This window comes from Rhincodon typus, chromosome 10 (assembly GCF_021869965.1).
Source record: "Rhincodon typus isolate 14 chromosome 10, sRhiTyp1.1, whole genome shotgun sequence".
NCBI lineage: Eukaryota > Metazoa > Chordata > Chondrichthyes > Orectolobiformes > Rhincodontidae > Rhincodon > Rhincodon typus.
The window spans coordinates 64207969-64220868 of record NC_063341.1 but is presented as its reverse complement, the minus strand read 5'-3'; the positions used below and the strand labels follow the sequence as shown (position 1 = coordinate 64220868).

Here is a 12900-nt window from a genome sequence, read left to right as displayed (position 1 = left end):
TAATTCAGCTCATCCTGCTCTCCTGCCATTTCCCTGTGGTCGTGCAAATAGTTTCTGTTCAGATAATTATCTGATTTCCTTTCGAAAGCCACAATGGAACTAACCTCTACCACACACTCAGGCAGTGCAATTCCTTACCATTCACCATGAGGAGGAGATATTCCCCAGGCCACCTCTGGTTCATTCACCAATCAATTAAATCCTTAAATTGGTGCTGTTTGGCTGTCGATCCTTCCACCAATGAAACTGTTTCTCCTCATCTACTCCACACTCCTTATGTTTTAGACACCTCTAACAATACACATTTCAATCTTCTTTAAAGAGAGCAGGCCCCCATTTCTTCAATTCTGAAGAAGGATCACTGGACCCAAAACGTTAACTCTGCTTTCTCTCCACAGATGCTGTAAGACCTGCTTGGGTACCTCCAGCAATTACTGTTTTTGTTTCAGATTTCCATCATTTGCAGTTATTTGGTTCTTCTCATATCTCCTCATGTAGTTTGGTATCATATTTTGCATGTTAATGCTTCTGTGAAGTGATGTGGTACTTCTTACTGCTCTCAAGGTGCTATTGAAATCCAAGTTGTGTGCTAAATATATCACTGTTGTAAAACAGGATTGACACTGAGCCTGTTACTCACACTGAACGATGGTGCATTCCTTCTGCACATATTTCACATTCATGTTTCTGTGGATCACAGCAGGATCCCTTCAGAAAATGGCTTTTAAAAAATGACAAACATAAGAATCAGCTATTTCCCTTCCATGGGTACTGTTACATTTTTTAAAAATGCTTTCAAATATAATATTCCTTTATTTTAATAGATGTCAGCTCACCCTCAATCCCAGATTCTTTACAACCTAACTCATGATCATTTCGTGAAGGGACAATTAACAAACCTAACATAAAGGTTTGTGCAATGCACTGAAAAATGTTTTGCTATGTATGTACAATATGCACCCAGGCGCACACTCACCCACAATGTGGGATATTTTGAAATGAATGGTATGCTGGTCCAGTTACACTGCTTTGCTTCCTCATGTGGCGCTTTGAACTCACGCTTATTTGACATTCAAAAGTGTTTGTCAGATCACATTTTTTTTTGTTGGTGCCCTAATTTTTTTAAAATACCTATTGCAAGCTATTAGATCGAAGGATGGGTTTTCAGGCAGTGAAACAGCTGGATTAAAATATTGGGAGCTGCTGCATTATATCTGACTCTTGATAAGAGTACTCTTTCTGGCGTATCCAGTTACAAGCCCCTTTCCATCAGTTGGGTTGTTCTATCATACTGCTGTCACAATGCCTCTTTGCACTGCTACTGTGTGGAAATGTCAGGGACATATGTGCTTGCCACTTCTCATTTGTACTGCTAGGTGCCTGCTGAATTCTCTGTGCAACAAGCAATGGCACCAATGCATACGATAGACCTAACAACTATATTTACTGCGACCAGTTTAAAAAAGAAAGCAGTCACGACTACCATCACACAGCAAGCGCGAGAATCCACAACCACAACTAAAAAAGCAAAATCATTTGTTTTCTTTGAGGTGGAAATCCTTGATGCCAAGACCAAGGAACAGCTGTGCTTCCTCGACAAGGTGAGAATGTAAACCTTACTCCCCGCATGTATTAATTATAGCTATTGGTTCCGTGACATGTAAATATTTTATGTAGTTTGCTTTTGATCCATGGGTTCTTTCATAGTACTCACTGAATACAAAGGTATCCCAGCCTTTGTACTGAGTAGGAAGGTGTTCCAACCTTCTGTCTATTCTTACACCATATACATTGATTAATTAATTTGGAGGGCATTGTTGAAGTGACTTTGTTGGTACACATTTAACCAGCTCACAAAGACTGAAGACTAGATTGAAGGCTTTTGCGAAAAAAAATCTGCCTTTGTTGCAGGGCAGTGGAATTTATTCCAACCACCGCCTGTCTCCCTTAGCATCTGAATGTCACAGTAATGAATGGCTGTGTCCTTGGTTCAGCATATTTTAAGACTTTTTTTTTGTCTTGAAATCTGCATTTCAATGTATGAGACTCCCTTTCTGCTTCAAGTTTGAAGGGTGCTACTGACTGCATTTTATCATCTTATTTAGGTGGAGCCAAATGCTACAGTTGGAGAAATTAAATCTATGTTCCATAAGTCATGTAAGTAAAAACATCTGAGCAGACTTTGTAGAATCCCAATGACAGCATCCTTGTCATGTTTTTGAATTCATTTGTCCATTTTTGTTTTCAGTTTGTCCATTGCTTTACTTTCTTTCTCCCTTCTTTCTGTCAAAATGCAGTTGATGTCACTATTTTTAGTCCAGAAACTTCTTTCCTTTGCTGTTTGGAGTTGAAGTGGTTTGTAAGCAAAATCCCATAGAGGTTATAAATCATTAGCTACAAATCCTTTTGGACGGGTTGTCAATTCCTGGATTTTAGTCTATTTATTCCTCTCTCCACCAGCTGCCCACGGGGATAAATTTAATAATAGTTAATATGAGGAAGAAATTTGATAGCTAGAAAGCAGAAATAAAACCAAATAGACTTAAGGCAATATGGGAGAAATAGCAGCTTCAAAAAGGAGGTAGATTGGATGCAAACTTGATGTGTTTTTACGTGGTGGGGTGGGGTGGGAGAGGTGTGGGGAAGAAGGATATCTGTAGTTAGAGCTCTCTTACATAGAAACATAGAAACTAGGAACAGGAGTACACCATTAGCCCTTTGAGCCTGCTTCACCATTCAAAGTAATTGTGGCTGATCCTCCATCTCAATGCCACATTCCCATTTTCTCCCCATACCCCTTGATGCCTTTAAAGTATAAAAATCTAACCATCTCTTTCTTGGATATATTCAGTGATCCGGCCTCCACAGCCTTCTGTGGCTGGGAATTCCATTGTTTCATTACCATTTGAGTGAAGAAAAGTTTCCTCATCTCATTCCTAAAAAAATCCGAAATCATTCCTGCTCTGTATCTGACACTCTGTCCCCTTGTTCTAGAGTCCCCAATCAGGGAAAAAATCTCCCTGCATCTGTCCAGCCCCATTGGAATTTTATACATTTCAATCAGATCGCTTCTTGTTCTTGTTATGGACCAGACCAAGCCCCCTCAAAATATATTAAGAAGATAGCCTAGACCTTAACTTTTTCTTATTTTAGAGGGAAGGCAAGCGTAAGGCTTTGCATTACGGATGCAAATTGATTGGTCAAACTACCAGATTTGAAGCAAAGCAGACTTTATTGAAACACTATAGGTAAAGTACAGCAAAAGAAAAATAAAAGAATTGGCTTAGCTGTAGCTCTGCTGAAATGTTTGACAAAAATAATAGATACAGTAACTATTACTAATTTAACTGTTCCAATATAGCAACATCACGTAAACACACCCTTGACAAAGGCAAATTCAAAAAAAACAGATTGTCTCATATACAACTCCAGAAGAGGAAGAGAACCCCAGCTTTTAGTTGTAACCGAGAGAGAGAGAAAAAACAATAGCTTCCACCTCTTCAAGACCCCAGCAGCAACTGCTACTGAAAAACTAAAAATTCCGGTTCTGTGAGACCTTGACCACACCCATTCAGGCTGCATCTATTGTTACAACTTTGATTAAAAAACCCAAGGCTTCACAAACTGTAAACTGTTGAGGCTCTGTGTAGACTGCTTTGTACCTCGGCCTTAAAACCTTTTTTCAAAGAAAAATACAAAATACACCTCTTAAAGCCATATCCTTCTTGAATACAGGCCCAGTTGAATTAATCTAGCCTCACAGGACAGTCCTACCATCCCACTATCAGCCTAGTTAGTCTCTGCTCACTCCCTCTTATGCCAACTATATCCTTCCTTAAATAGGGAGACCAAGACTGACCCCATACTCCAGGTGTGATTTCATCAATCCCCTGTGTAACTGCAGGAGGACATCCTTTGGAATTTCAGGAGAGCCCTATTTAAATCCCAGAAGGAGCCTGATATTCCTGGTTTTCTCAAAAGACAAATGGGAGCCTCTTTCAATATTTGATCGGATTTTGCAAATGTTCCTGGCCCTGGAAAATCAGGAATGAGTGTGGACAGGCAGATGTCAGATTGTACCACAGTTTTGATAATATTTGTGTTCCAACTGGAAATCTGGATTTCTTGTAATGATTTTTGCAGCTCCTTGCTCAGGCTTTTGAGGGAGGGGGATCAAAAATTTAGTGGGTTGCCAATGTCCACCTTCCGCTCATCTCTGACCTGTCCCCAGGAGACAGCCAGTCTGCCTGCCTTAGGCCCATTCAGGTCCTTAAGTAGGCAATTAGCAGCTACTGAAAGCCCTCATGCCACATCCTGTGTCATTTTTCAGTCTGTAGGGGAAGACAGAAGGACAGCTCAGCAGCTTTCACTGCACAGCATGCTGGTGAGGGAATGCCTCCTCCTGAGGGTCCTCACCCTGACCCCACTCCTCTCCAACCTGACACGCAGCAACCTCCTTTCACCCCCTGAGGTTAACCAGCCACATCCACCCAAACTACCTGGAACTCCGGTCCCCACCCTATCTTCTGGAGGACAGCCTGCAGGTCTAGCAGAATCAAAGAATCCTTGCAGTGCAGAAAGAGACCATTGAATCTGTTGTGCTTGTAGTGGCTCTTCAAATGAGCATCGTGTACTAGTGCTAACCCCCTGATTTATCCCCATACCTCTGACAACTGTTTCTGTCCAAACAATTGGCCAATGCCCTCTCGAATGCCACCGTTGAGCCAGTCTCCACCTAACTTCTGGGCACTGCGTTCCACACCCTAACTACTCACTAAGTGAAAAAGTTTCTTTCCTTGCATCACCCCTGATTCTTGTGCAAATCACTTTAAATCTAATCCCTATCGTTTCTTCTTTCTTTTACATTCTCCCCATCTACTCTATCCAGATCACTCATGATTTTGAAAATGACTATCAAATCTCCTCTCAGCTGCCTTCTCCCTAAGCAGGGCAGTCCCAACTTCCTCAATCTATCTGTATCACTAAAGTTTCTCATTCCTTTCCATAAATCGCTTCTGCATTCACATTTTTCCTGCAATGTAGCGTCTAAAATTGTATATAGTACTAACTTGTACAAGTTTAACAGCATCTGTTTGCTTTTGTACTCTATGTCCATATTAATAAAGCTGGGAAATATTCTATGCTTTATTAACTATACTCTCCACCTGCCCTGCAACCTTTAATGATCTGTGCACATATACATCGAGGCCCTTCTGCTCCTGCACCCTGTTTAGACTTATACCCCCTTTTTTTTATTATCATTCATTGTTCTCTCTACCAAAGTTCATGCCCCTCACTTCTCTGCGTTAAATCTTAACTGTCACCAATCCACCTGCTCCACTAATTTGTCAATTTCTTTTGGATTTCCACACTGTCCTCTTCATAGCTTACAATTATTCCAAATTCTTCATCATCTGCAGAATTGTTCCCTGCATACCAAGATCCAGGTCATTAATGTACATCAGGAAAGTCAAGGATCTCAATACTGACCCCTGGGCGACGAAATGTTCTACCTAACTGAAAAATGCCATTTACCGTTACTCTCTGTTGTCCATCATTAAGCCAATTTTATATCCACATTGCCACTGTCTCTTTTATGCCATACCTTTAACAAGTCTTTTGTGTGGCACTATATTAAACACCTTCTGTGTGACTACCAATTCCATCATTTTCTGTATAGAGTCATAGAGATATAAGCGAGGAAACAGACCTTTTGATCCAACTTGTCCATGCTGACCAGATATCCTATATAAATCAGGTCCCATTTGCCAGCATTTGGCCCATATCCCTCTAAAGCCTTCCTATTCATATACCCATCCAGATGCCTTTTAAATGTTGCAATGAAACATGCCAGCCTCCACCACTTCCTTTGGGAGCTCATTCCATGTATGCACCACCCTCTGCCACCCTGTGAAAAAGTTGTCCCTTAGGTCCCTTTTATATTTCTTGCCTTCTAGTTTTGGACTCCCTCACCCTGACGAAAAAACCTTGTCTATTTACCCCATCCATGCCCCTCATGATTTTATAAACCTCTATAAGGTTACCCCCTTAGCTTCCGACGCTCCAGGGTAAATAACCCCAGACTGTTCAGCATCTCCCTATAGCTCACATCTTTCAACCCTGGCAATATCCTTGTAATTCTTTTTTGAACGCTGTCAAGTTTCACAACATTCTTCCTATAGCAGGGACACCAGAATTGCACACAGTATTCCAAAAATGGCGTAACTAATTTCCTGTACAGTTGCAACATGACCTCCCAACTCCTATACTCAATGCACTGACCAATGAAGGTAAGCATACCAAATACCTTCTTCACTATCCTATCTACCTGCAATTCCACTTTCAAGGGACTATGAACCTGCACCCCAAGGTCTCTTTGTTCAGCAACACTCCCCAGGACCTTACCATTAAGTGAATAAGCCCTGCCCTGATTTGCTTTTCCAAATTGCAGCACCTCACATTTATCTAAATTAAACTCCATCTGCCATTCCTCAGCCCATTGGCCCATCTGATCAAGATCCCATTGTACTCTGAGGTAACCTTCTTCACCGTCCACTACACCTTCAATTTTGGTGTCATCTACAAACTTCCTAACCATACCTCCTATGTTCATATCCAAATCATTTATATAAAATGACAAAAAGCAGTAGATCCAGCACCGATCCTTGTGGTACACCGCTGGTCACAGGCCTCCAGTCTGAAAAACAATCCTCGACCACCACCCTCTGTCTTCTACCTTTGAGCCAGTTCTGTATCCAAATGGCTAGTACTCCCTGTATTAGTGTGATCTAACCTTGCTAATCAGCCTACCATGACGAACCTTGTCAAATGCCTTACTGAGATCCATATAGATCATATCCACCTCTCTGTCCTCATCAATCTTCTTTGTTACTTCTTCAAAAAACTCAATCAAGTTAGTGAGACATGATTTCCCTAATCAGTCCTTGCTTTTCCAAATACCTGCAAATCCTGTCACTCAGGGTTCCCTCCAACAACTTGCCCACCACCGATGTCAGGCTCACTGGTCTATAGTTCCCTGGCTTTTCCTTACCACCTTTCTTAAATAGTGCCACCATGTTGGCTAACCTCCAGTCTTCTGGCACCTCACCTGTGGCTATCAATGGTACAAATATCTCAGCAAAGGGCCCAGCAATCACTTCCCTAGCTTCCCACAGAGTTCTAGGGTACACCTGATCAGCTCCTGGGGATTTAACCACCTTTATGCGTTTTAAGACGTTCAGCACCTCCTCTTCCGTAATGTGAACATTTTTCAAAATGTGGCTATCTGTTTCCCAAAGTTCTCTATCTTCCATATTCCTTTAGTATCTCCTCTATCTCCTGTAGTTCCACACGTAGGTGGCCTTGCTGATCTTTAAGGGGCCCTATTCTCTCTCTAGTTAACCTTTTATCCTTAATGTATTTGCAGAATCCCTTTGGATTCTCCTTAACCCTATTTGCCAAAACTACTTCATGTCCCCTTTTTGCCCTCCTGATTTCCCTCTTAAGTATACTCCTACTGCCTTTATACTCTTCTAGAGATTCACTTGATCCATGCTGTCTATACTTCACATATGCTTCCTCCTTTTTCTTGATCAAAACCTGAATTTCTCTAGTCTTTCAGCATTCCCTACACCTATCAGCCTTGCCTTTCACCCTAACAGGAACAAACTGTCTCTGGACTCTTGTTATCTCATGTTTGAAGGCTTCCCATTTTCCAGCTGTCCTTTTACCTGCCAACATCTGCCCTCAATGAACTTTTGAAAGTTCTTGCCTAATGCCATAAAAATTGTCCTTCCTCCAATTTAGAACTTTAACTTTTAGATCCAGTCTATCCTTTTCCATCACTATTTTAAATAGAATTATGGTCACTAGCCCCAAAGTGCTCCCCCACTGACGCCTCAGTCACCTGCCCTGCCTTATTTCTCAAGAGTAGGTCACGTTTTGTACCTTCTCGAGTAGATACATCCACAAACTGAATCAGAAAATTTTCTTGTACACATTTAATAAATTCCTCTCCATCCAAGCCCTTAACACTATGGCAGTCCCAGTCTATGTTTGGAAAATTGAAATCCACTACCATTACTACCCTGTTATTGTTACAGATAACTGAGATCTCCTTACAAATTTGTTTCTAAATTTTCCGCTGACTAATGGCGGGGTCTATAGTACAATCCCAATAAGGTGATCATCTCTTTCCTATTTCTCAGTTCCACCCAAATAACTTCACTGGGCGTTTTCCCAGGAACATCCTCCCTAAATACAGCAGTAATGTTATCAAAAACACCACTTCCCCATCTCTCTTGTTCCCTTTTCTATCCTTCCTATAGTATCTATACCCTGGAACATTCAGCTGCCAGTCCTGTCTATCCCTGAGCCATGTCTCTGTAAAAGCTATAATATCCCAGTGCCATGTTCCCAACCATGCCCTGAGTTCATCTGCCTTACCTGTCAGGCCTCTTGTATTGAAATAAATGCAGTTTAATTTATCAGTTCTACCTCGTTCTCTGCTTTGTTCCTGCCCGCCCCTGCCCTGACTGTTTGACTTACTCCTTTTCCCAACAGTACCAGTCTCAGACTGATCTCTTTCCTCACACTCTACCTTGGTCCCATCCCCTTACTAGTTTAAATCTCCCTGCCAATATATTAGTCCCCTTCCAATTCAGGTACAATCTATCCTTCTTAAACAGGTCCCTTCTACCCCAGAAGAGATTCCAATGATCCAAACATGTGAATTCTTCTCTCCTGCATCAGCTGTTCAGTCACACATTCATCTGCTCTATCTTCCTATTCCTACCCTCACTATCTCGTGGAACCGGGAGTAATCCAGATATTAGTACCCTGGAGGACTTCCTTTTTAAATTCCTGCCTAACTTCCTATATTCTGTCCTCAGAATCTTGTCCTTATCTCTTGCTATGTCTTTAGTTCCAGTGCCTACAACAACCTCCTGCTGGTCGCTCTTTCCTTTGAGAATATACTGCACCTTCTCCGAGATATCCTTGACCCTGGTACCAGGGAGGCAACACACCATTCTGATGTCTTGTTGTCAGCTGCAGAAATATCTGTCTAAGCCTCTGACTAGACAGTCCCTTATCACAGTCGATCGCTTGGAACCTTGCGTACCCCTTATTATATTAGACCCAGTCTCGGTACCAGAAACCTGTCTATCAGTGCTACATTCCCCTGAGAGTCCATCACCCCCTACATTTTACAAAACAGCATACTTGCTTGAGATGGGGATAGCCACAGGAGACTCCTGCATTGCCTGCCTATCCCTCCTACCTTTCCTGGAGGTCACCCTGACTGTATCTGCAGTTTATCTCCCTCCCTGTAACTGCCATCCATCACACACCCTGGTTGCTGTAAATTCCTCATTTCCTCTAACTTCCACTCCATACAATCCATGCAATCTGATAGGATTTGCAACTAAACAGACTTCCTGCAGACACAATTGTCAGTAACATGGAAACTCTCCCTAATCTTCCACATCTGACAGGAAGAGCACATCACTCTACTAAAGGCCATCTTTGCACCTTAACAATCCATAGACCCATAAAAGCAATGCTCTAGCCTAACTTAGTACCTATGTTTCATATTTTTAAAGTTTAATTAAGAGACAGATCTCAATAAAACATATAATCAAAAAGAACTCACTGTACTCACTATTATAGATTTACGAAAAAAAACTAGCCACTTAGCTGCTGTCCTGCTCTGATCTCCCCACACAGGTTTCTCCAAGGTCAGCTGTGAATTTCGCTGTTTGTTTATTTTTCTTAGGTGAACTCCATGTCCAGAGGTACTTGAAATTAAACAGCAGAGGCGGTAGCTGTGAAGGTTCACTGCTGGGTCACACAGCAGTGTAAGTTTCTTTCTCCATTGATTCACTTCCCACCACGTGGTCACTGCCGTTGTCTCCCTTCGTCCTTTTTTAAAAGTGCCGCTGTTTTGATCTCTTTTCCCAAAGTTCCAAAACAATGCAACAGCTTATAAAACAGTAATTACTGCTCCTAGAATTTGAGGAAATCAGCTCCAACACTGAAAATGCCTTAAAAAAGGAGCAGCTCTTACAGCCTCAATTTTTCCTGTCCTCCATCTTGGATTGCCCAGACCCAAATAATTATTTCTACGACTTTCCTACCACCGAGAGTTACCAATTAACAATGGATATTTAGCTTGGGAGCAGGATCTGTCCCTTTTTTAAAATCAGCCCCTTGATTTCGAATCATTCTATTCCCAAACCCATTACTTTTGTGATAAGAGAGAAATCTTAATTTTTGCATTTCTTTTTCAGACCCTCAGTGGTATCCAGCGAGACAGTCCATCAGATTAGACCCCAGTAAGTATGGTTTTGGTCTGTACAAACTTAAGTAAGTTTTTTTTTACAAGATTTGCAATGTTAAATTAGAAATGGATAATGAACTAACAAAAAGGCACGTAAACAGAAGCATTAATAAGAGTTATTTACTCTAAACAAAGTGACATGCTGACCCTTTGAACAGAAACATCATAAATTCAAATTAAATTTCAAAAAACCAAATCTCCTCAACACTTTTCCTTTATTTTTGCCCATCATTTGGGCTGTTCAAGTAAATTACACAGAATGTTTGTTTGTTTTTTCACAGTGCCTTGACTGATTTCATATAAACTTGAGGCAAGAGAACGACAGACCTGCATTCATATAACAACCTCCATTTCCCCAGGACATAGAGTCATTGAGATGTACACCCTTTGGCATGTCAGGAACTGTACATCCAATTCAGGTTCTTTTGCTTTGGGTGCCCAAAGCATCTGTGACAACCAATTTGCAAACAGCGAGGTCCCACAGGCAGCTAATGACTGGAGATTCATGAGGAGGGAGTGTTAATATCCATATTCTTTTACAACAAAACTCTCCAAAGGAGATTCGTTTCACGGGACTCAGGAAAGGCTTGGAATGAGAGATCACATTGAAGGGATATATGCACAGAGTCAGTGAACCTTTCACATCACTATGCATTGGTCTAAGACTAGAACTGTTACTTGTGTTCTCCAGCTATTCACTCCTTTCAAGTTTAGTAGAATGTTCAATGGTAACATTCAAAAGGGAATAGAATATCTGGCTGAAAAAGGGGAAGGAGATATCACGGCTATGGGGAAAGTGCAGGAAAGTGGGACTTTTTTTACAAAGTGCTGATAGAAGCACAATGGACTGGATGGTCTGTTTCTGCACTGTGTAATTGTACATACATCACCCTTAATAGTACTGACTGGAGGAGACTTTGGCTTCTGTTCCATCTCTAAATGGGTTAATTTAGTTGATATACAAACATAAAACATACAAACATTATCAAGAGCAGCTGTAGGTTATTTAGCATCTCAAGACCGCTCGTCCATTGAATAAGATCAGGGCTGTTCTGATTGTAACTTCAAATCCACATTAGTATGGTTCTAAATGTACAATCCCCTGATTTTTAAACAGTGACCCCTAGTTCTAGATTTTTCCATACGAGAAAACATCCTTTTATACATCTACTCTATCAAGACCTTTAGGGCAGCATGGTGGCTCTGTGGTTAGCACTACTACCTCACAGTCCTAGGGACCCAGGTTCAATCCCAGCCTTGGGTGACTGTCTGTGTGGAGTTTGCACATTCTTCCCGTGTCTGCGTGGGGCTTCCCTGGGTTTCTTCCCACAGTCCAAAGATGTACAGGTTAGGTGGATTAGCTATGCTAAAGTGCCCAGGGATGTTTAGGGTAGGTGGGTTAGACATGGGGAAATCAGGGGTAGGGGAATAGGCCTGGGTGGGATGCTCTTCAGAGGGGTGGTGTGGACTTGTTGGGCCAAATGGCCTGTTTCCACACTGTAGGGATTCTATGATTGAAGACCTTTGAGGATTTTTTACATTTCCAACAAGTTTCCTCTTACTTTTGTAAACATCAATGGATATCAGCCTAGCCTGTCTAATCTTTCCATATAAGACAATCTATCTATTCTAGCTCTTAGTTTAGTAAAGAATAACCAAAATTGCTGGAGAAACTCGGCAGGTCTGGCAGCATCTTTCGAGAGAGAAATAGTTCATGTTGCAGGTCCAGTGACCCTTTTTCAGAATCTTTTTCTTTTTTTTTAATATTAGTTTAGTAAACATTCCCTGAACTGCCTGCAATGTATTTATATCTTTCCTTAAGTAAACTGACCAATCCTGTACACAATACCCTGGCTGTGTTCTCGCAAGTGCCGTGTGTATAATTGAAACATGACCTCGCTTACTTTTGTTTCAATTCCCCTCCCCTCCCAGTAAATAATAACAATACTGTATATGATACAATACAGTACAGCTCAGGAACAGGCCCTTTGGCCCACCAAGCCTGCACTGATTCCTAGTCCTTATTTAGACCCGCTTCTTATTGCCCATACGTGGTTTCTGTCCCTCTGTTTGCCTCCCATTCATGTGTCCAACAGTCTATGAGCTTTCCTAATTATTTGCAGTACCTTCACACTAACCTTTTACATTGTTATTAGTATTTTATATGGGAACTTAAGAAATGGAAGCAGGAAGTAGGCCATTCTGCCCCGAGTATGCTCCGTCTATCATTAATATCGTGGCTGATCTGATTGTGGCCCTAACCCTACTTTCCTGCCTAACCCCCAATAGCTCGTGACTCCCCCCATAGATCAAAAATCGATCGATCTGTTTCTTGCACGGCCAGCTTCAGTGGGGTGCAGAATTGTAAAGATTAATGACCCTCTGATTGAGACCCTCCACGTTTGAATTGTTGCAGTTACAGACACAACTTGAACAATGGGATCTTTACGCAACTCATCTCTTGCATTAATGATTAAATTTTCTTTTAAAAATTCACAGAGCGTGAAGGGATTGAATGCAGCCCTCTACTGACTCACAAATACCGCATACTGTTTATCTAC

At 41.5% G+C, this 12900-nt stretch overlaps 1 protein-coding gene across 3 annotated transcripts in view; it reads left to right on the top strand.

The window, feature by feature from the left end:
- The window catches only part of LOC109916854 (very-long-chain enoyl-CoA reductase), a 71375-nt gene that overhangs the window by 34494 nt on the left and 23981 nt on the right, over positions 1–12900 (top strand). For 2 of the 3 annotated variants that reach the window (XM_048602407.1, XM_020516603.2), the window contains exons 2-4: positions 1551–1601; positions 2106–2157; positions 10290–10334. In XM_048602407.1, coding sequence (XP_048458364.1) covers positions 1551–1601; positions 2106–2157; positions 10290–10334 — 148 coding nt within the window. Of the gene's footprint in view, positions 1–1406; positions 1602–2105; positions 2158–10289; positions 10335–12900 lie in introns of those variants that run through there. The other variant, XM_048602406.1, reaches the window with a different exon arrangement.